The sequence below is a fragment of the Gymnoscopelus microlampas genome (genome assembly GCF_963454915.1).
Source record: "Gymnoscopelus microlampas genome assembly, chromosome: 3".
Lineage (NCBI taxonomy): Eukaryota > Metazoa > Chordata > Actinopteri > Myctophiformes > Myctophidae > Gymnoscopelus > Gymnoscopelus microlampas.
In genome coordinates, this window is record NC_139940.1 from 47571885 (window position 1) to 47592314 (window position 20430).

The 20430-nt window shown below is 42.0% G+C and overlaps 1 protein-coding gene across 1 annotated transcript; it reads left to right on the forward strand.

The window, feature by feature from the left end:
* The first annotated feature begins 1694 nt into the window (after positions 1–1694).
* LOC311041974 (urokinase plasminogen activator surface receptor-like) lies at positions 1695–20167 on the forward strand. The gene is made up of 5 exons (XM_084052473.1): positions 1695–1748; positions 18573–18689; positions 18805–18933; positions 19507–19617; positions 19771–20167. The coding sequence occupies exons 1-5, from the start codon at positions 1703–1705 to the stop codon at positions 19998–20000; spliced, it is 633 nt and encodes a 210-aa protein (XP_083908599.1). The 5' UTR covers positions 1695–1702; the 3' UTR covers positions 20001–20167.
* Positions 20168–20430: the final 263 nt, after the last annotated feature.

Sequence of the window (20430 nt, forward strand, 5' to 3'; positions counted from 1 at the left end):
TACAGAAGAGGAGAGAGGAACAGAGTTCACAAGTGAATTATACCTTTAAATGCTATTATTCTATGCTATTCTTATCACTTACACCTACTACCACTTAACAAACATATTTTATATTTCATCTTGTTAACAGTGATATTTGTATTAGTGTTGGTGTAAAAGTTGTTTTAAACAGTGTTTACGTGACAACAAAAAGCACAGGATGTTTTGCCAGTCGTCTCTCTGCATGTTTTTTTTTTTTTTTTCAGTTCCTGAATTCCGTTAAAAGTTTCCCCAGAAGTGAACGATTTATCTGCTGATCTTCACACCTTGATAAACATGTTGTTCTAACCTTCATCTTGGTGTTTGGGTGGGGTCTGTTTTTTAAGGACGTGGTGGTTTCATGCTTCTCTACAATTTGCAGTTTGGAGAGAGAGATTTCATTACATCTATAGACCTATAAAGATCTATAGATCTAAACACCTAGACTTATAGAGATAAATGTCATTACATCTATAGACCTGCAATAGAGCCTGCACTTGTTTCTGCTGTCAGTCACTCACAGCCCCTTTGGCTTGACCTGTCAGGGCCTGTGTGATCTATTAAACCGCAAAATAAGGATATGGTCATGATTCACTAGGAGCCTGGATGGTGGGAGAAAAAGCTTGCAATTAAATAACTGTTAAGGGCTTGATTTAATTTCTTGCACGATACTACAGTATGTGCAACAAATCATATCAAGCCCAGTCATTATTTAGCTGAAATATGTGAGCTAAAAAAAAGGTTGAGAACCACTGATGAATTCCTACCCCACGGCTACCCTTATTCCATTCTCTTACTTTATCCAACCTTCCACTAAACTCATGTTTTGTATCTTATGTACTGTATGAGTGTGAGCAGACATGTGATTATATGGGCACCTTTCCTAATAATAATGACTCAATCAGGCAAACACTTACACTATTACCCTTCTTGAGATTTTCTTGACCTCCGAATTCCCAGTAACTGACAACATTGAGGCATCATCATAAGTCACCAGATCGTGTAGTGCACTGTTCCATGGAAGAAAATATTCCCTTTGACTTTCACAATTACTAGGCTAAATGCATGGTCAGGGACCACATGCAATACCTCCACGGACCACCAGTGGTCCATGGACCACCTGTTGAAAACCCCTGCCCTATACTGTTATTGTCTCCGCCAGGCCGAAAGGCATGGCGAGAGAGTATGTTTTACCCCCTGTCTGTCTGTCTGTCCGTCCGTCCGTCCGTCCGTGTGTGTGTGTGTGTGTGTGTGTGTCCTGTCCGTCCGTTAGCAGCTAATCTCCGGCACCGTTGTTCCAGTCGCTGCGATACTGTGCACACACGCTCCCTGGATGCCAATTCAGAACCTCTGCCCCAATTCTTTTACATGGGCCTGTTATAGCGCCTGAACCGATATGACAAAGGTCGCAATCGTTCAGAAATAGTGTTTGTTCACAAGCTGGTCCAGCCGGCTCCATTCACTGCAATGTATTTATTGAACTTCCGGTGTGAGGTTTGCCACCATGAGTGTCATGGCGCGTCCCCGGGCATCCAGAGCGTCCCTTCCTTTCAAGAGATTCCATGAATCACATGGTTTGAAGTGACATATTCAGTCTTCCATCCAGAGACCACGCCCCCTTCACAGTCTTATTAGAGGCTGCAACTGTGTTTAATGTTTCATTTGAACCTCTCTGTTCAACACAATGCATCTGATCACACTCATCCTTGGGCTTATGCTGTTACCAACAGGTAAGTCTGTTTGATTCTATCTGGGTCTAATGGGTTTTTATTTTTTATTTTCTGTATTTATTTGTTCTGTATTTTTTATTCCACCAGAATTGTGTCTCCTATCTCCTCAAACAATAAACGGAGAAAGGAGAAATTGTCCTTTTTATGGCTAAATCATTTCCCTAATTCAAATATCTCTCTTGCAGAACCACAGTTGCTCTGCTCTCAGAAAGAAACAGTCACTGCTGTTCAACTGAAAAGCCTTCAGAGTGTCCACCCAAAAGGCACAAAAATCTAAAATTAAGTCATTAGTAGTCAAAAATAATGTAATGTAACTTTTAACGTACAGCGGCATAAGGAAATGCACTCATTTCGGAGACATTTGTGGGTGTGAAGTCTGGTTTAGAATCAACAGTAGGACATCATGCCCAAAAGCATGAACTTGCTGCTGTTCAGGCTTTTTAACATGACAACTCTGGACCAAGTACCATGAAATGTTTCTTTATTATGTTGAAGAAACTGGGTTCTTTCAAAAATAACTTCTTATTAATACAGCGTAGCAGCTCCTTAATGTACGTCTTTAAAGTGGTGTTTGATTCTATTGACATAATATCAGGTGTAGATTGCAGGTGGACACTCAGGCTGGTTGTTGTTGCTCTCTTGTAGTTGGAAGTATCAACAACTCCTTTTAGTATAGGCATTCTATGGATAAAAAGAGGTGAAATTATTACTGCATCAAAATCAGTTTAACCAGATCTAAGCTCACAACGTGTCACAATGTCAATGTGACACGTTGTGAGCTTGTAGATCTATTGATAACACAATCTTGAAATTCAAATGTGAATAATTTAGAATATCTTTGAAACCATTTAACTTATTTATTACTATATTATTATAAAAATCTTGTAATGGGAATTGGGGGTCCCTGGCACAACATATTTTCAGATGGGGGTCCACGGCCAAATACATATTAATTTGGGGGTCCTTGACATGAAAGTGTTTGAGAACCACTGCACTACTCCACATGTCTACTTTATTTGGATATTGACATTTAAAGGGAATTTTGCTCACCCACATTTAGAAGAAAATACACAACTTTCACTACATTTATGAACCTGACAGTTACCTCTAGTCCTGAAGAGACACTTTCAAACTTCAAGCCTTCCAACTGTAAGAGGAATTCATCAAAGGCAGCTGGACAAAATGTACTGACCTATTAATAGCCAAATGCTCCCAAAACAATGACGTTCTAGAGATCAGGGAGTCATAAACTTCAAATAATAACGCAATCATTTACTGTGGGTATAGAAAGAAAAATAATGAACATATTCCTCCTCAGAAGTGATTGAAGGACGTTTTACTTCCATTTCCACACAAACACTTTTCAACACTATCCTCAGTGAGGATAAATCAAACAGTGGCAAAATGCAGAATAGTTTAACTAACATACTGCTCCTAATACACATGAATGACGAAATGTGTTTAATGTTTGCATTAGTTTATATTGTGTGTGTATATATATTGTCTTCGATCTGTTGTCTCAGGATATGCTTTGAGATGTTATGTGTGTGGCCCGGGAGCTCCAGGAGAATGTACTGAAGAAAGCCAGGACTGTTCTAATAGCTCTAATAAATGTGGTGCTTCAACAACCAGAAACTATGTAGGTATGTAACAGAAGTATAACCTCCAACCTGCAATTCATTTGTGTGAGGTAAAACTCTGTCGATAGATTACAGTATCTTTCTAGTACGATTAAGATATTATTTGGAAGAGATGTAACATCTTGTTTGTTGTTTAGATCCAGGTAACTACGAGGATGTTACTGAGAAGAGTTGCAAGGCAGATGATGAGTGTGCTAATGGCTCAGTGCATTTTAAAGTGGGAACTTTCATCACCCAGTGTTGTAGCACTGACCTCTGCAACACGATCATACGTAAGTAACTACATTATAACCATATGTTGTGTGTTTTAATCTATGTTTGATAAACTCAATAACCACTATACATGTGAATGATAAACTCAATAACCACTATACATATGAATGATAAACTCAATAACCACTATACATATGAATGATAAACTCAATAACCACTATACATATGAATGATAAACTCAATAACCACTATACATATGAATGATAAACTCAATAACCACTATACATATGAATGATAAACTCAATAACCACTATACATATGAATGATAAACTCAATAACCACTATACATATGAATGATAAACTCAATAACCACTATACATATGAATGATAAACACTATAACTACTGTACATATGAATGATAAACTCAATAACCACTATATGAATGATAAACTCAATAACCACTGTACATATGAACGATAAACTCTATAACACGTTACATATGAACAACACACTCAATAACCACTATACATATGAATGATAAGCACTATAATTACTGTACACATGAATGATAAACACTATAATCACTGTACATATGAATGATAATCACTGTACATATGAATGGGGATGAGACATTTATGAAGACCTGCTGTACCTCTAAGGTGTTTTTACATTCATTTAATAACTTTCAGCTGTGCCAGAGGACGAATAAAATAAACTTGTGTTTTAACTAACTACACAGTTCTTATTATGTGAATGTTGTTTCTTTTGTACATGAGGTTAAAGGTTGAACACATCATCTATATAATTATACATTTAAACCTTACAGCTCCTATCAACGATACTCCCAACGGTTTGAAGTGCTACACTTGTGAAGGTGACGACTGCTCCCACATTCTATCATGTACTGGAGATCGGGATCACTGCATCTCAGAAATAGGTAATGCGCGTATTAATTGATATGATGCTTCTCCTGACCGGTTACAGTGGTTTGAGACAGAAGGGGGCCTTGGTCATTTTTCAATTAACGTACAGAATGTAAGCTTTCATATGATGTATCATTCATTGAAATTTGAAAATATTTTAAAAAGATATGACCATTTGAAACGTGTTGAATCATAAACGCCAAAGCAGAGAAAATGCCCTGCAAATATTCCAATGTTTTTAACACCGCCCAGAAATGGGTGTGTCAATGGGAGGGACAATAGGTACTTAACTCCATCCCTAATCAGTCACCTAATCACTCCCCCACCCTTAACCACTCCCCCACTAGTGTTGGCTGTCAACACTAGAAACAAACTTGATAAGACAGACCTGCTTTTAATGAATGTACAGTAAAACCGTACAATTATGCATGTATACACTGCCACTGGGGGCGGCAGTGGCTCAGGGGTAGAGTGGCCGGGTAGAGTGAACTGGAAAACCGCAAGGTTCCCAGTTCGATCCTGGGCTGGGGCGCTCTCCTGGAGTTAGTGTCGAAGTGTCCTTTAGCAAGATGCTGAACCCCTAATTGCTCCCAATGAGCAGGTTGGTGCCTTGCATGGTTTCCTCCGCCATCGGTGTATGAATGTGTGTGTGAATGGGTTAATGGCACAATCAATGTAAAGCGCTTTGGATAAAAGCGCTATATAAATGCACCATTTATACATTTGGTTATACTGTATCCGGTCATTGAACATCCTTCTGAACTGAGGAATGTAACTTAAATTCCTCAGTTCAGAAGAATGTTCAATGATTTTTCTAGACATGGAGCATTACATTAAGTAGAGACAGTAATGTAATGACCCCGTACATCATATAAATATCAATATTTGTGTGTGTGTGTGTGTGTGTGTGTGTGTGTGTGTGTGTGTGTGTGTGTGTGTGTGTGTGTGTGTGCGCGTGTGCGCGTGTGCGCGTGTGAGTGTGTGTGAGTGTGTGAGTCAATCAGTTTTCTATGTCACTGGTTCTCAAACCTTTAGTGGAGTATTAATACGTAGATTCTTTTGTTTTGTTTTGTTTTGTTTTGTCACAGACAAAGGAAATGTGGAGACCATGGCGGGCTGCGCCTCAAAGAGCGTTTGTGATCTTCAAGAAGATCCAGAAAAGGCTGACTGCTGTGAAGGTGACTTGTGCAACGATGCTGATTTTAGGGCTAAAAGTTCTAGAATCACTGCTGTTACTCCTACAAGTACTGCTGTTAATCCTACAAGCACTGCTGTTAATCCTACAAGTACTGTACTGCTGTTAATCCTACAAGTACTGCTGTAAATCCTACAAGCACTGCTGTTAATCCTACAAGTACTGCTGTTAATCCTACAAGTACTGTTGTTAATCCTACAAGTACTGTTGTTATGCTGCAGCTACGTTTGATTAAAACCTAGACGATATGCCGTCTAGTCTCTAGGAGTCTCTAGGGCTCCGTTCTATCTCTGCAGAGGTTGCACATCCAGGGAAGAGCAGTAACATCATCAAAACAACCACACAAAGAATGAATTCATGAAGTTCAATCATAAAACCATTGTATATAGAAAAGAGGGATTTAACCTCGGCAATTAAAATGACCCAGCAGTGTAAAAATACAATAAAACCAATGTAGCTGTCTTGTCTTCTTAAACCACACATGACCAAAGTCTGCCCCGGGAGCCAATCATAGCAGAGGTCAGATTTTATATGGAACAGAGCTTCTTTCCTACAATGTTTTTTTTAATTATGGCTCATGTGTTTTACACTTTTTGAAATATCTAACTGTAATTGTATTTACATATCAAGCTATTATTTCCACAAAACATATTCAAATAAGCAAATGATCTCATTAAATATGCACATTACCAACATTTCCTCTGCAGAAATGGATTCTACTGATACAATTACCCTAGGGTCAACTGTCCATTGTAAGACCATTGGTTTCCAAAAAGTATTGTCTAGACGTCATTCACACACATCACAGTTTTATATGGGGGTAGGTTTGTTTAGAGAGTGATAACTACTTCATTAAGCTACTAGATTGGCAGATGTAGCATACCAAAATATAAACTAGAGACATATACAGCAGGAAGACAAAAATACAAAAAATGTACCGTCACCTTGGGTGGTACCAATTTGTGAAAATATCAATGTTGGTTGGCCCCTGGAGTAAAGGGCAGGACAGACAGAACTGGGGCAGATCGTGACATGACTATTTTCACTATTTCTTAAATATAGTGAAAATGCTTTTCCATTAAACTTATCTTCACATATGAAAACTGTCCATTTACTCAGTAGCCGTTCCCTCTGATATAAGTTCTTGTTTAGAAGCATTAAAAGTTCTGATGTGTTGCTTTATTATTTGTTTAGTTTAATTGAGTCCTGTTTGTATTTGAGGAAAAAAACATAAACAATGTGTTTATGTTTTGTTAATGTTTTGTGTTTTGTATTGGGGGGAATAAATCATGTTTTGTTTAATTGAAGAAGAAAAAATGCTTTACATTTTTTTTTACCAAACATAAAATGAAAGTTACTGACCTGAAATCTCAAGCAGCAACATGACACTGTAGTCTATGGTTTTGTTGTTGCTCTTCAGATTAGACAAAGGCATCTGATTTGGTGCTAACAGTGTGAACGTAGCCTAACAGACAGAATGAGGGTCATGAAAAGTGTGGAAGGTTGTTTAATGCACTGGTTCTCAAAGTGCAGGGGTCCTTGGAGGGGTTCCCGGGGGTCTCATTTGTTACCATGGCTATTTAAAAATTAGCAGATATAAAAGCTCACAGCGAGTCGGTGGGGGGGGGGGGGGTAGTCTGGAGCTAGGCTAGCCCTGAAACATGACTGTCTACCATGACAGTCATATGGAACCGACTGTTTCCTGGTTTTCGATTTTTTGACATTTACAACTCTCACATGTACATAATCATATAGCAACATATAGTTCAATAGAAAGCATTTTAATCCGATCGGTGGCTATTTTCTATTATTTTTATTTTTATTTTTTATGTATCAGAGTGCAATACACCTCCCAACCAGTAGTGTCACATAGTTGAAAGCATCGGAGAAAATTCGGAGAAAATGGCCGTCGATCAGATTAAAAAGCTTTTTATTGAACAATGCGTAATATACAGGTACAAACGGTTCCATGACGGTTGTGACAGACGAGCGTCATGTGAACCACGGCTAGAGCTAGTCCAAAATGTTGCAGAAGCCACTTTCAAACTGGCATCCCTACCTTGGGCATGACTGGGTAAGTAGCCTGGTAGTAACACAAAACAACCTTTAACCCAGTGGTTCTCAAACTTTTTCATGTCAAGGAGCCCCAAAATGATATGTATTTGGCCACGGACCCCCATCTCAAAATATTTTGTTCTAGGGACCCCCAGAAGCAAGGATTTGAGTTACAAATGTTCGCTTAAAAATATATATTTATATTCAAAGGTTTGCACAAATGTTCACGCTTTAAAAGAAAATAGCAGATACAAGTTCATAATGAGCTTGGAGGAGTAAGTTACGGCCGGGTCTTTTGCGCGCGGGGTCGCTGCAACATTTTACTGCTATTAAAACCACAACTTATAAACCACTACTAATGAAACAAGACATCGGTAGAATGAATTTGGGAACAGACGCCATGAGAGAAAGGATATGCAATTAATAATTGTTTTGTCATGTCGAATGAGAAATATAATTTGTGTCATCAACTAAATCTGAATAGCGATGGTGAAAAAAGGAAAAAAGGACACTTTCCGACAAACCTCAAATTATTTCACAAGACCTACAGAAAAAGTGAAGGGTGTAGGCTACCGTACATGAAGTGCTGTCAGCAATATGTTAAATATGTCGTCAGCAACAACTGCGGTGGTGAAGGAAGGGAAGTAGGAAAAACGTTTTGTAACAAACCACAAACCATTTCACAACACCTCATGGACGCCAGGAAGAGTAGCTGCTGCTAAGGTAGTAGCTAATGGGGATCCAAATAAACAAACGAATAAATAAAAGAACCTGTCTAGCTGACAGTCAACTGAACATGCACCGTGTGCGTGCGTCCTTGTGTTTGTGTGCGTGTGAGTGGTCGTCTGTCTGTGTGTCTGCCTGCCTGCCTGCCTGTCTGTCTGTCTGTCTGCCTGCCTGCCTGTAAGTATAGCCTGCCTGCATTATTAAGGTTTCGAGGCCAATAGGCTCGAAGCCTTATTACATCTGTAAGAGTTCATTATTCTTCCGCCGGTTTTGCCAGTTCTGGCCTAACCGCGTGGTCACTTTTTATGAAATTCGGCAATATGGTAGAGGGCTATGCCAAACGGCGAAAACCCGAAACTCACAAACATTGGCCAAAGGGTGGCGCTGTAGCACTCAATTGAAATATGCCAACTTTGAACAGGTACAACTCATGCCCTGTTTGACCCACAGCCATGAAACTTCGATGCCCACATGCGTCTCCTCATGCCTAACAACTTTCACACTCTGACTTTTGACCTCTGACCTTTAGATCTCCCACCATTTCGAATTCTATGAAAAGCAGTAAAAAAGACTCTTCCTTCGTACAGATTGAGCAATCTGTACGAAACTGTATACACATGAACTTTGGACCAATGCCGACAGACGTGAGCAAGCGGATTTTCCATAAGTGAAAACGTTAAGCTTTTATAAGCCAATGAAAATTGCAGTTTTATGACAATTATTCATCTGCCCCTAAAACATACATGCAGACTCGCATTTGTTTGACACTTTGCAATATTGTAGAAGGTCATTCCAAGTATCACTGAAACCAATCTTACTCCAATTGGTCAAAGGGGGGCGCTATAGCAATTTTTTGAAAATGCAAACTTTAAACAGGCAAAAGTCATGCCTCGTTTGGCTGACAGCCGTTAAACCTGCTTACACATGTGCCTTGACTCATGAGGAACATATCTATCACTTTGACCAGTAAGCTCCGCCCTTAGATTGTCTGCAATTTTGAGCAGTTTGAAAAACATTTAAATCCAGCATTTCTGAGCAATTTGCGTTAAAGTGTGTCATGTGTGTGAACTCCCTTTTCATCAGTTCGGGTCTGTTGGCCCAATGGCTTAATCATCTGCCTTGATACCACAGGGTAGCCGGTTCAAATCTCACCTCATGCAGACCTCAACTCAATTTTATTGCACACAACATGACTGTATCAATGAATAAACATGCAATTGTTAAATGAAACGCTTATTGAGAGTAGTTGTTTTCAATGTATGATGTACTTCATTCCCTCTTTTGTTTTGTTTTGTTTTGTTGGATTCTCCCTTCTCACTGACCAAGGCTGTGGATTGAATAGCTTGATCAATACAGTGTTAGTCTCATGTGCCAAAGGTCCACGGTTCAAACCCCACTCGTCACATGTTACATTTAAATTGCATTATACAAAACATGACCCTGTTAATTCAGACATGTGCAATTTTTAAACAATACCATGAATTGCTTTTGAGAGTAGTTGTTTTTTATGTATGACATACTTTCTTGTGAAAATAGCTGATCTACAATCTCACACCTTTTTAGATAGCAACGCGTTGTGAGCTTGTAGATCGACTATTTTCACTAGTTTCCATTCCGAAATGTATTGAGCAGTTTGAAAAACATTTAAACCAAGGATTTCTGAGCAATTTGCGTGAAACTGTGTCAAATAAATGTTTGAGGCCCTTTTTCACAGGTGCAGGTGTGTTGGTTCAATAGCTTGATCGCTGAACCATCTGCCTTGAAACCACAGGGTCGCCGGTTCGAATCCCACCTCATGTAGACTTATAATTGCATTGCACACAACATGACTGTATCAATAAATGCATGTGCAATTGTTAAAAATAACGAGAAATGTAAACTTGAAAGTAGTTATTTTTAATGCATGACGTACTTCATTCGCCCTTTTGTTTTGTTTTGTTATATTCTCCTTTCTCACTGTCTGATCCTGTGGATTCAATAGCTCCACCAGTAGAGTGTGAGCCTCAAGTGCTGAAGGTCCCTGGTTCAAATCCCACTGATTACAGTTTACATTTAAATTGCATTGTACAAAACATGACCCTGTTAATTCAGACATGTGCAACTTTTAAACAATAACATGAAATGCTTTTTTGAGATTAGTTGTTTTTTTATGTACAACATACTTTCTTGTGAAAATAGCCAATCTACAATCTCACAACTTTTCAGATAGCAACACATTGTCAGCTTGTAGATCAACTATTTTCACTACTTTCCATTCCAAGAACACAAAACAAAACTTTATTGCTAAATATTTGTCAACCAGTAATCTAGAGTAGCTAGCAAAACAGAGGCTTGGTTCATAACAGACTGAAAAACCTATAGATATCAACAGACACCATCAGGGAGGCTATATTTCTAGTTCAATATGAAGAGAGGCAGCCTGTGAATCCATAGGTCGCTGGTTTGATCCCTGTCCATTGAGGTGATCATTATTTGGAATTCTTACTTTGTTACAAACATACTCCTGGTAGCCTGTCTGTCTGTCTGTCTGTCTGCCTCTCTCTCACTCTGTCACTGTCTGTCTGCCAATCTGCCACTCTGTCACTGTCTGCCAGTCTGCCAGTCTGCCACTCTGTCACTGTCTGTCTGTCTGCCAGTCTGCCAGTCTGCCACTCTGTCACTGTCTGTCTGTCTGTCTGTCTGTCTGTCTGTCTGTCTGCCAGTCTGCCACTCTGTCACTGTCTGTCTGTCTGCCAGTCTGCCAGTCTGCCACTCTGTCACTGTCTGCCAGTCTGCCACTCTGTCACTGTCTGTCTGTCTGCCAGTCTGCCACTCTGTCACTGTCTGTCTGTCTGCCAGTCTGCCACTCTGTCACTCTGTCACAGTCTGTCTGTCTGCCAGTCTGCCACTCTGTCACTGTCTGTCTGTCTGCCAGTCTGCCAGTCTGCCACTCTGTCACTGTCTGTCTGTCTGCCAGTCTGCCAGTCTGCCAGTCTGCCACTCTGTCACAGTCTGTCTGTCTGCCAGTCTGCCGGTCTGCCACTCTGTCACAGTCTGCCAGTCTGCCAGTCAGCCACTCTGTCACTGTCTGTCTGTCTGCCACTCTGCCACTCTGTCACAGTCTGTCTGTCTGTCTGTCTGTCTGCCACTCTGTCACAGTCTGCCAGTCTGCCAGTCTGCCACTCTGTCACAGTCTGCCAGTCTGCCACTCTGTCACAGTCTGCCAGTCTGCCACTCTGTCACAGTCTGCCAGTCTGCCACTCTGTCACTGTCTGTCTGTCTGCCAGTCTGCCACAGTCTGTCTGTCTGTCTGTCTGTCTGCCAGTCTGCCACTCTGTCACAGTCTGCCAGTCTGCCACTCTGTCACTGTCTGTCTGTCTGCCAGTCTGCCAGTCTGCCACTCTGTCACAGTCTGTCTGTCTGCCAGTCTGCCACTCTGTCACAGTCTGCCAGTCTGCAACTCTGTCACAGTCTGCCAGTCTGCCAGTCTGCCACTCTGTCACAGTCTGCCACTCTGTCACAGTCTGCCAGTCTGCCAGTCTGCCAGTCTGTCACAGTCTGCCAGTCTGCCACTCTGTCACTGTCTGTCTGTCTGTCTGTCTGTCTGCCAGTCTGCCAGTCTGCCACAGTCTGTCTGTCTGCCAGTCTGCCAGTCTGCCACAGTCTGTCACAGTCTGCCAGTCTGCCAGTCTGCCACTCTGTCACAGTCTTCCAGTCTGCCAGTCTGCCACTCTGTCACAGTCTGCCACTCTGTCACAGTCTGCCAGTCTGCCAGTCTGCCAGTTTGCCAGTCTGCCACTCTGCCAGTTTTCTCGAAACCGCTCATTGCTGCTTGCAGCTATATTTTATTATTAATACTATACTTTTATTATGTATACAATACATTATAAAACCAATATTATTTTAATTATCTTATGAATTATATCCTCTCTGGTGTACATACACAAAGCACCCTGTATTTATTATCTCACTCACTCACTCACTCACTCACTCACTCACTCACTCACTCACTCACTCACTCACTCACTCACTCACTCACTCACTCACTCACTCACTCACTCACACACACACACACACACACACACACACACACACACACACACACACACACACACACACACACACACACACCGCAGCATTTCTCTGTACAATCAAAGGTGTTCTGGAAAGTGGTTTTAAGCTGGAGGGCTGGGGACTTGTCAAAATATGAGTGTATGACACTGTTCACATCAAAAGCCAGGTGCAGAATAAACTAATACACTAAAGGCCACTGCATACTAGACCTTTTAGTCGGTTCAGCTCTGTCCAGACTACAATATGACGTCATTCTGAGGTTCGGGGGTACTGTCTGAGGTTCGGCTGTACGGTGCCACCTTATGTTTGTTTCCTTATTCATCCAGCCCAGCTTCAAGTTATTTTTGTCGCCAGTGAAGCTAAGGAAACACCGGTACTTTGGAAGAGACACAAGCCAACTTCCAAATGCTTGTGGCAGAGAAATGAGCTTCGCAGAGCGGATAGAGTGTCAGCTGTCTCTCACTGGCCGTGCGCTATGGCTATGGGGAGTGGTGACAGACTCAGCGAGAAACAGAAATGGTGTGTGTACCATAGATATTCACCTGTTTCCTAGGCTTTCCACTTCCTATGTGTTTTCCACTTCCTGTCAATTTGAGCCAATGAAATCCAATGAAACTGGTCAGATGACTAATGATATCCAATGAAATCCGACAGGAAGTGGAAAACACACAGCCTAGGAAAGAGGTGAATAGAAACCTAGATACCTCGTTGGCCTCTGCAGTTCGTTGGAGCGACCTGTATCGCGGCCGCCATTTTAGAGGAGGCACGATGCAATTCAAGCGCGTTGACCACTGGCCAATCACAGCGTATTGACCACTGGCCAATCACATCACACAAAATACATCGGGGCATATCGGTCCGGACTACGGAATTCTCTCTCTCTCCTCCTCTCTCTCTCTCTCTGTCGAAAACATTGCTTGATCCGCAGCATTTTAAACTGGAATACAGGCTAGAAATCAAACCTACCACTGGTTATGTGCAGCGTTTCACTTGATGTTGTCCAGTATTTAGAATCTCAACCAGACAACTGGTGTCTACCGTATTGACAGGAAGATATAGCGCAGAGGGGAAACGGTGTAATCAGCGTGGGCAGTGCAGTCGGGGGGCACCTCAGCCACTGTGGCCTTTAGGGCATGTATATTTCGATGGCCAAAGAGAGGGGCAACGAGGGTCATGGCCTCCGTGGCCGCCGGGTAATTCCTGCCCTGGGCTAGTGTAAGGATCATATAGTTATACTGTAGGCATGGGTTTGGTTCAGGTTAGTGTAAGGATCATATAGCTATAGTTATACTGTAGGCATGGGTATGGTGTGGTTCAGTGTAAGGATCATTTGGGTTTATACCAGGCACACGTTCCAAGTAGAAATGAATTAAACATGTTTGGTCAGGTTTCACAACAATGATCCATTCTGGACACAAGAAGAGGAAATGAAAGAGGGCTTTTTTATTATGAGTATCAAAATGAAACTAATTATGGGAAGTATAAATATATTTTCAGCTGACCACGCATGCTACAAACCCACACAGAAAACCACATCTTTGGACAAGTGAAACTGTTAAAAACACAGCTGGTCAGAATGGAAATGTCCTAATGAACATCAAGACCAACTTGCAGCCATAGCCTACTGTCAAAATAATAATGTAAGGGCACTTCGCATAAAAACACCCCTGGTTTAATGATCAGCATTCCCACCAGCTCGAATCATCTGAACATTTCTACTCACTTGACTTGGGCCTACATTTGGGTGAAAGCTGCAAATAGTAATAGCACATATGTGTCACGATCACAGCCTCTGCCCTGTTTGTGCCCTCACTGTGTCTTGTGAGACCTGTCCTGTAGAGGTTGCCCCTGTTTTGCCCTACAAGCCAATTATTTGTTATCATCTGGGCAAGCGAGCGCTGGCTCTAGTGCCTAATGACAGCGACTGGAGGCAGGATTTTGAGGACAACTGTTTGAGATGGCTATTATGGCTCACACACACAACAGGAACAAATGAGTATACATTTCAAGAGGGAGGGATCACAGTACACACTGAAGCCTTCTTCCTCCACACTGGGAGGAGAATCGATGGCCGGCCGTATAGTCGGGATCCAAAGGCCCAAAAGCTTAAGAAACATGACATGGCATGCTATACTTTTGTTTTCTTTTAATTTGGTCATTAAGGTTCACTGAATGAGAGGTCTGCTCTGCCTGTGGCCATTTTTGTATATGATTCTTTCTCTTAAGAGTCCTCAGTGGGTTGTGTAGACTGTCAATAAATGCTTCCCAGATACACAACACATGTGTGGACAACACCAAGTTAACAAAACCTTTCCAAATGATTTATCAACATTTTTATTAAAGAAAATACACCCGTTCTTTGTATTTTCTCCATCAATAGTAATCAGCTTTGGCCGGAGTTATATTCAGCAAACATTTTTGTCATTCAACAGTTAGTGTCCGGGAAATCTTGATGGGGACTCAGTCAAATAAGATAGACACAATAAGTCAAAGACAACAGTTCAAAGTTTAAAAGAATGAGTCATTATATTTTAGAAACACAAGCGGCAATATCAGCCCACTATTCAATAGTGCTTAAGATCAATGAGACACAACAGAGAGACAGACAGATTTAAAACTACCGCGCATTCAAAGACAAAGCGCACGCGGACTGGACCACGCACACACTTTGCGTGGTCCAGTCACATACACAGCCAGGGGTAGACAACCCGAGGGGGAATTGCTATCATGGAGAGACGGACAGTTGCACACAGGGACTGCGTATGCATAGTGAGCAAACAAACTGAAGCCCAACGGGCCAGCTTTGTCCGAGGCAACACAGTGAGGACACGCACACGCCGTGGACAAGCGTGGCAACTGAAGCCCGACGGGCCAGCTGAGGAAACCGGTCAGAGGACCCGCACACAACGAAAATAGACACTGATGAGGGCAGAGAGTGTGCTGCTTAAATACTGCAGGTAATCAGCCCACTGATTAGTGGGAGGAGGATGGGCCGTGGGTAGAGTGGGAGACAACGCCCATCCTGCTACACATGCGTAGGGGAAGAAGGATGACTACCTGGCTGCAATCAAGACGACATCCATTGGCAGCTCATGGAGGGAAGTGGAGAGACTGCCACCATTCAACAAGCCTGTTGTAATGGTAATAGTTGCCATGGCATTCATCCAGCATCACCAATATCTTGGTAGCATCACCGTCCATGAACTGCAAGTACCTGAAGCAGCTCCTTAGTAGCATCCCAGATAACTGTGACTGCATCCACTGTGTTGGTGATGGATGGATATGATGTCTCTCCAGCTGAGAGTCTGAAAGGTGAGGAACCAGAGAATGAAGACTTACTTTCACCAGCAATCCACACGACAGGCTTGTGGAATGGTGGCAGTCTGTCCACCTCCCTCCATAAATCAAGCAATTTATTTTATAAGGAAGGGACACCGACGTCATTATCTCTATCCTGCAATTCCAGACGGCAGATTTGTCACACTGGGTGGCCGACACACACTGGAAGTTCGGTGAAATAACATTGGAGTCTATGTGAGCCGGCTGGACAGCTTATGAACAAACGCTATTTCTGAACGATTGAGACTTTTATAAAATACTCGGCTCAGGAAAATAAAAGAAGACATATCACACGTTGTTTTGTTGCTTTTCGATGTGCGCACTGTATAACTTTATAGAGGTATCTAAAGAGCACAAAGTAGCAAAGTATCGCAAGACTGTCCACCATTTCCTGTCTGGCAACCAAATCTTGTGATACCTCCGAGACAGAAGCGATACCTGCCGCTGTTTAGATGCCTCAATAAAATGATGTATGTGCACAAACGTCGCAATCGTTCATAAATAGTGTTTGTTCCCAAGTTGGTCCAGCCGGCTTCATTCACTGCAATGCATTTATTGAACTTCCGGTGCGAGGTTTGCCACCCATGAGTGTCCTGGCGTGTCACCGGCATCCAGCGCGTCCCTTCCTTTCAATAGATTCCTTGCCATGAATCACATGGATCAGGAGAAGAATCATGTTCAGTCTTTCATCCAGAGACCACACCCCCTCCACAGTCTTTAGCTGTAACTGTGTTCCATGTTTAATTTGAACCTCTCTGTTCAACACAATGCATCTGATCACGCTCATCCTTGGGCTTATGCTGTTACCAACAGCATAAGCCAACATGTTCTAATTTATTGAAAAACAAGCAGTCACATATATACATTGACAGAATTAGTGTTGGACAGCCCACCGAGGTGGTCTCGTATGGGCGTAGCTATTACACAGATAATAAATTATGCCTATATGTGTAAGTGAGTGAAGTGCAAAAGTTCATCAGATGAGATAAGCGAAGACATCGGCAGGGCCCCTTTGCCACATCCTGGATTGTCAGACAGATGTGCTGATGGGAGGATGTGCTGTGGCTTTCCAGAGACCCAAATTGAGCAACGTCGTCAGGTTTTCACCACGGGTGCAAATGGCCTCCCACGCGGGGCGCTATAGCCTCCCCGATTTACAGGAAGGCTTGTAGATGTATTCTGTAGATAACTGTCATTTCTGCAAACATGTAAACAGTTCTAGGCTAGTGTTTTACCAAGAAACGTTAGGGTGACAAGGGGACAGGAAATAAGGTTAAGAAGCACTGCACCTCAGCACTTCCATCCAGGACAGGTTGCACCCCTAACATAAAGAAAGCCAATTACTTTTTCATTATGTCAGTGATGTGAAACTGCATACGAGGAGTTAGGTAAAGAAAGTTAGGTAGCGGAAAGAGCATTGTATAATATTCACAACACCAGTACAACCACAGTTCTTACAGTTTAACAGCTCCACTGGAGCAGTTGGGGGTTCAGTGCCTTGCTCAAGGGCACTTCAACAGTGTATCTTGGGAGGGGTGAATATTGGTCATTCCCTTCCCCACCATGATTTTGTTTTCTTCCTGCTGGTCCGGGGAATCGAACCAGGAACCTTTCGGCCACAGCTGATTATGAAAATCTTCCAAGTGACATTTCTTAGTTAATGTCGTATTATAATCTTGATCTTGAAAATGTAAAACTAATATTTTCATAAATCAGCTGTACCCAGTATTTACCCAGTATAGAACAAACAGACAGACAGACAGACAGACAGACAGGACAAGCACATAAAACAACAGAACATGTAAAGCATAAAAATGGATCATTAAGTCAACACAGACAGATCAATATCGTGAATGTCAGTATATTTAGAGTGATTAATAAAGGTTATATGACAATGTTATTATAGGAGTCTTCATTATGCTAGACCAACGGTCTTCATTAAGCTAGACCAACGGTCTTCATTATGGTAGACCAGGGGCCTTCATTTTGCTAGACCAGGGGTCTTCATCATGCTAGACCAGGGGTCTTCATTATGCTAGACCAGGGGTCTTCATCATGCTAGACCAGGGGTCTTCATTATGCTAGACCAGGGGTCTTCATCATGCTAGACCAGGGGTCTTCATTATGCTAGACCAGGGGTCTTCATCATGCTAGACCAGGGGTCTTCATTATGCTAGACCAGGGGTTTTCAACATTTTCCAACTTTCCATTTTCCAAATTTTCCAAGCTGACAGACAGATGAAGCAGGGACCCCCCTACCATTGTATAAAATATGCATATTAAACTAGGCCTCGGGGTATCTACAGCTTGTTATTTATTTGTTTGAGAAAGCCTTCCATTCTGTCACACAGGTGAATAACTGGTTTAGAATCTAGGAATTTGTGCAGGTCACACCCCAAAAGTGTGACCTTGCTACTGTTCAGTTGACAGGCTTTGTGCTGTAGCTTGGAGGTGGATATTCAGGCTATAGTATTTGTTGCCCTCATGTGGTTGGAAGTATCAACAACCCCTATCACTACAGTGTGGAAATGACTTTCACTTTCAAACTTCAAGCCTGAATGTATGCAAGGCAGCTTACCTGGACCACCACACAAAGTAGCCTGTGTTCATTATTTAATGCATGTTGGAATGTATAATATGTTTGCCGTGTAATCTTATTGTCTTCTGCTTGTTGTTTTAGGCTATGGGTTGAGGTGTTATGAGTGCATCCCTGGACCTACCGGAACCTGCACTGAGACACAGACACAATGCCCTGGATCTGATAAATGTGGAGCAGTAACAATCAGGTCATACTTGGGTATGTGATACAGTTATAACCTCTGTGTTTTATTGTTATCTCTCATAGAATACAACCAGCTTCTAGTATGATTAAGACATTATTTAACAAAGACTATTATCTTGTTTGTTTTCAGGTGACATGAAAATGGACGTTAAAACGAAGCACTGCACTGACCTGTGTGTTACTGGCTCAGTGAACGTTGGATTCACCATGTTAAGCGAGTGCTGCACCACTGACCTCTGCAACGTCCAATATCCCACACGTAAGTACTGTACATGACCTCTGCAATGCTCAATATCCCACACATACTGTAAGTATTTATAAGTAGTAAGTAAGCCTTGCCGAGCCATGTTGTGGCCCATAGGGCAGGTGCCTATCTCCTGTTTCTGTAGTGTGAGGCAGCTTGATGTACAAGTACACCCCGTGGATAGGACACTAGTACTGTATGTTGTCACAGGGACTTATCCCCCAATCCAACCCTTGATGCTGAGTGCCAAGCAGGGAGGTATTGGGACCCATTGTCATAGTCTTTGGTATGACCCGGATGGGGATTGATTGGACACTCTAACAACAAGACCACTGGGAGTGGGCAAGCAAAGTTTCACGCTGATTGGTCCAGTGGTTTCTGAGATTAGCTGTTCACAGACGGACAGAGGGATGGACGGACAGGGGCGGAAACATAATCTTTGCTTTTCGGCGATTCGGCCTGGTGGAGATAACAATAAAGTTGTGGTTGAACTAATTACACAGTTCTCACATGAATGAATGAATGTTGTGTTGTTGTACATGAGGTTCAGGCTTGAAGACATTTTCTAAAATAATGTAATCCTTACAGCTCCTGTCATCCTTTCTCCCAACGGTAAGAAGTGCTACACTTGCAAAGGTGACGACTGCTCCCACATTCTACCATGTACTGGTGATGAGGATAACTGCATCTCAGCGAAAGGTGATAAGCTTTTGAATTTATACAACCGCCGTTACTTTTTACCCGAATATTTTACATTTGAAATCTCAGAAGAATGTTTTTTCAGAAGAAAGCATTTTTTCTAGACTTGCATTACATTGAGAGAAATATGTTTTTTTTTGTGTGTGTTCACAGTGGTAATGGGAGGCAAAGAGAGGAACGTAGCGGGCTGTGCCTCAAAGGGCATGTGCGTGTCAAGTGCCATCATACCCGGAGTCATGGACACCAAAGCAAACTGCTGTTTGGGCGACTTGTGCAACGGTGACTCAAGCAGCGCTCTAAACACTGCTGTTAGTGCTACACGTGCTACCGTTAGCCTCTTGTTCCTGGTAGCACCAGTGGTCTCTGTTGTTGTGTTCAACTGAAAGGAGCCTCACTGCTTCAGTTTGCTCCTCATCTCTGTATGATCTCTGAAACTCACTCTACTGTCATTACAATCAACTCCAATTTGACAAGCGTCAGTTAAATTTCATCACCATCAAAGTATGAAAACTGTCCACTTGCTCAGTAGCTGTTCCCTCTGTTACAGTGCACATGTTTTGCATAAAAGCATTACAAAGTTCTGAGATGTTGGTTTTATTTGCTTAATTTGATTGATCCCTGTTGGCCTGTTTGGTTTCTTTTTGTATATCGTTGCTGTCGGGTGGAAAACTCACATTTCCAAAACGGTTACTTTTCTAATGCTAAAATAGCAAAAATTGCAGATCTACTGTACAAGCTCAAGACGGATTGCGATGGGACACATTTTAAGCTTGTAAATCTGGACTTTAGCTACTTTTGTGTGACACTAGTATG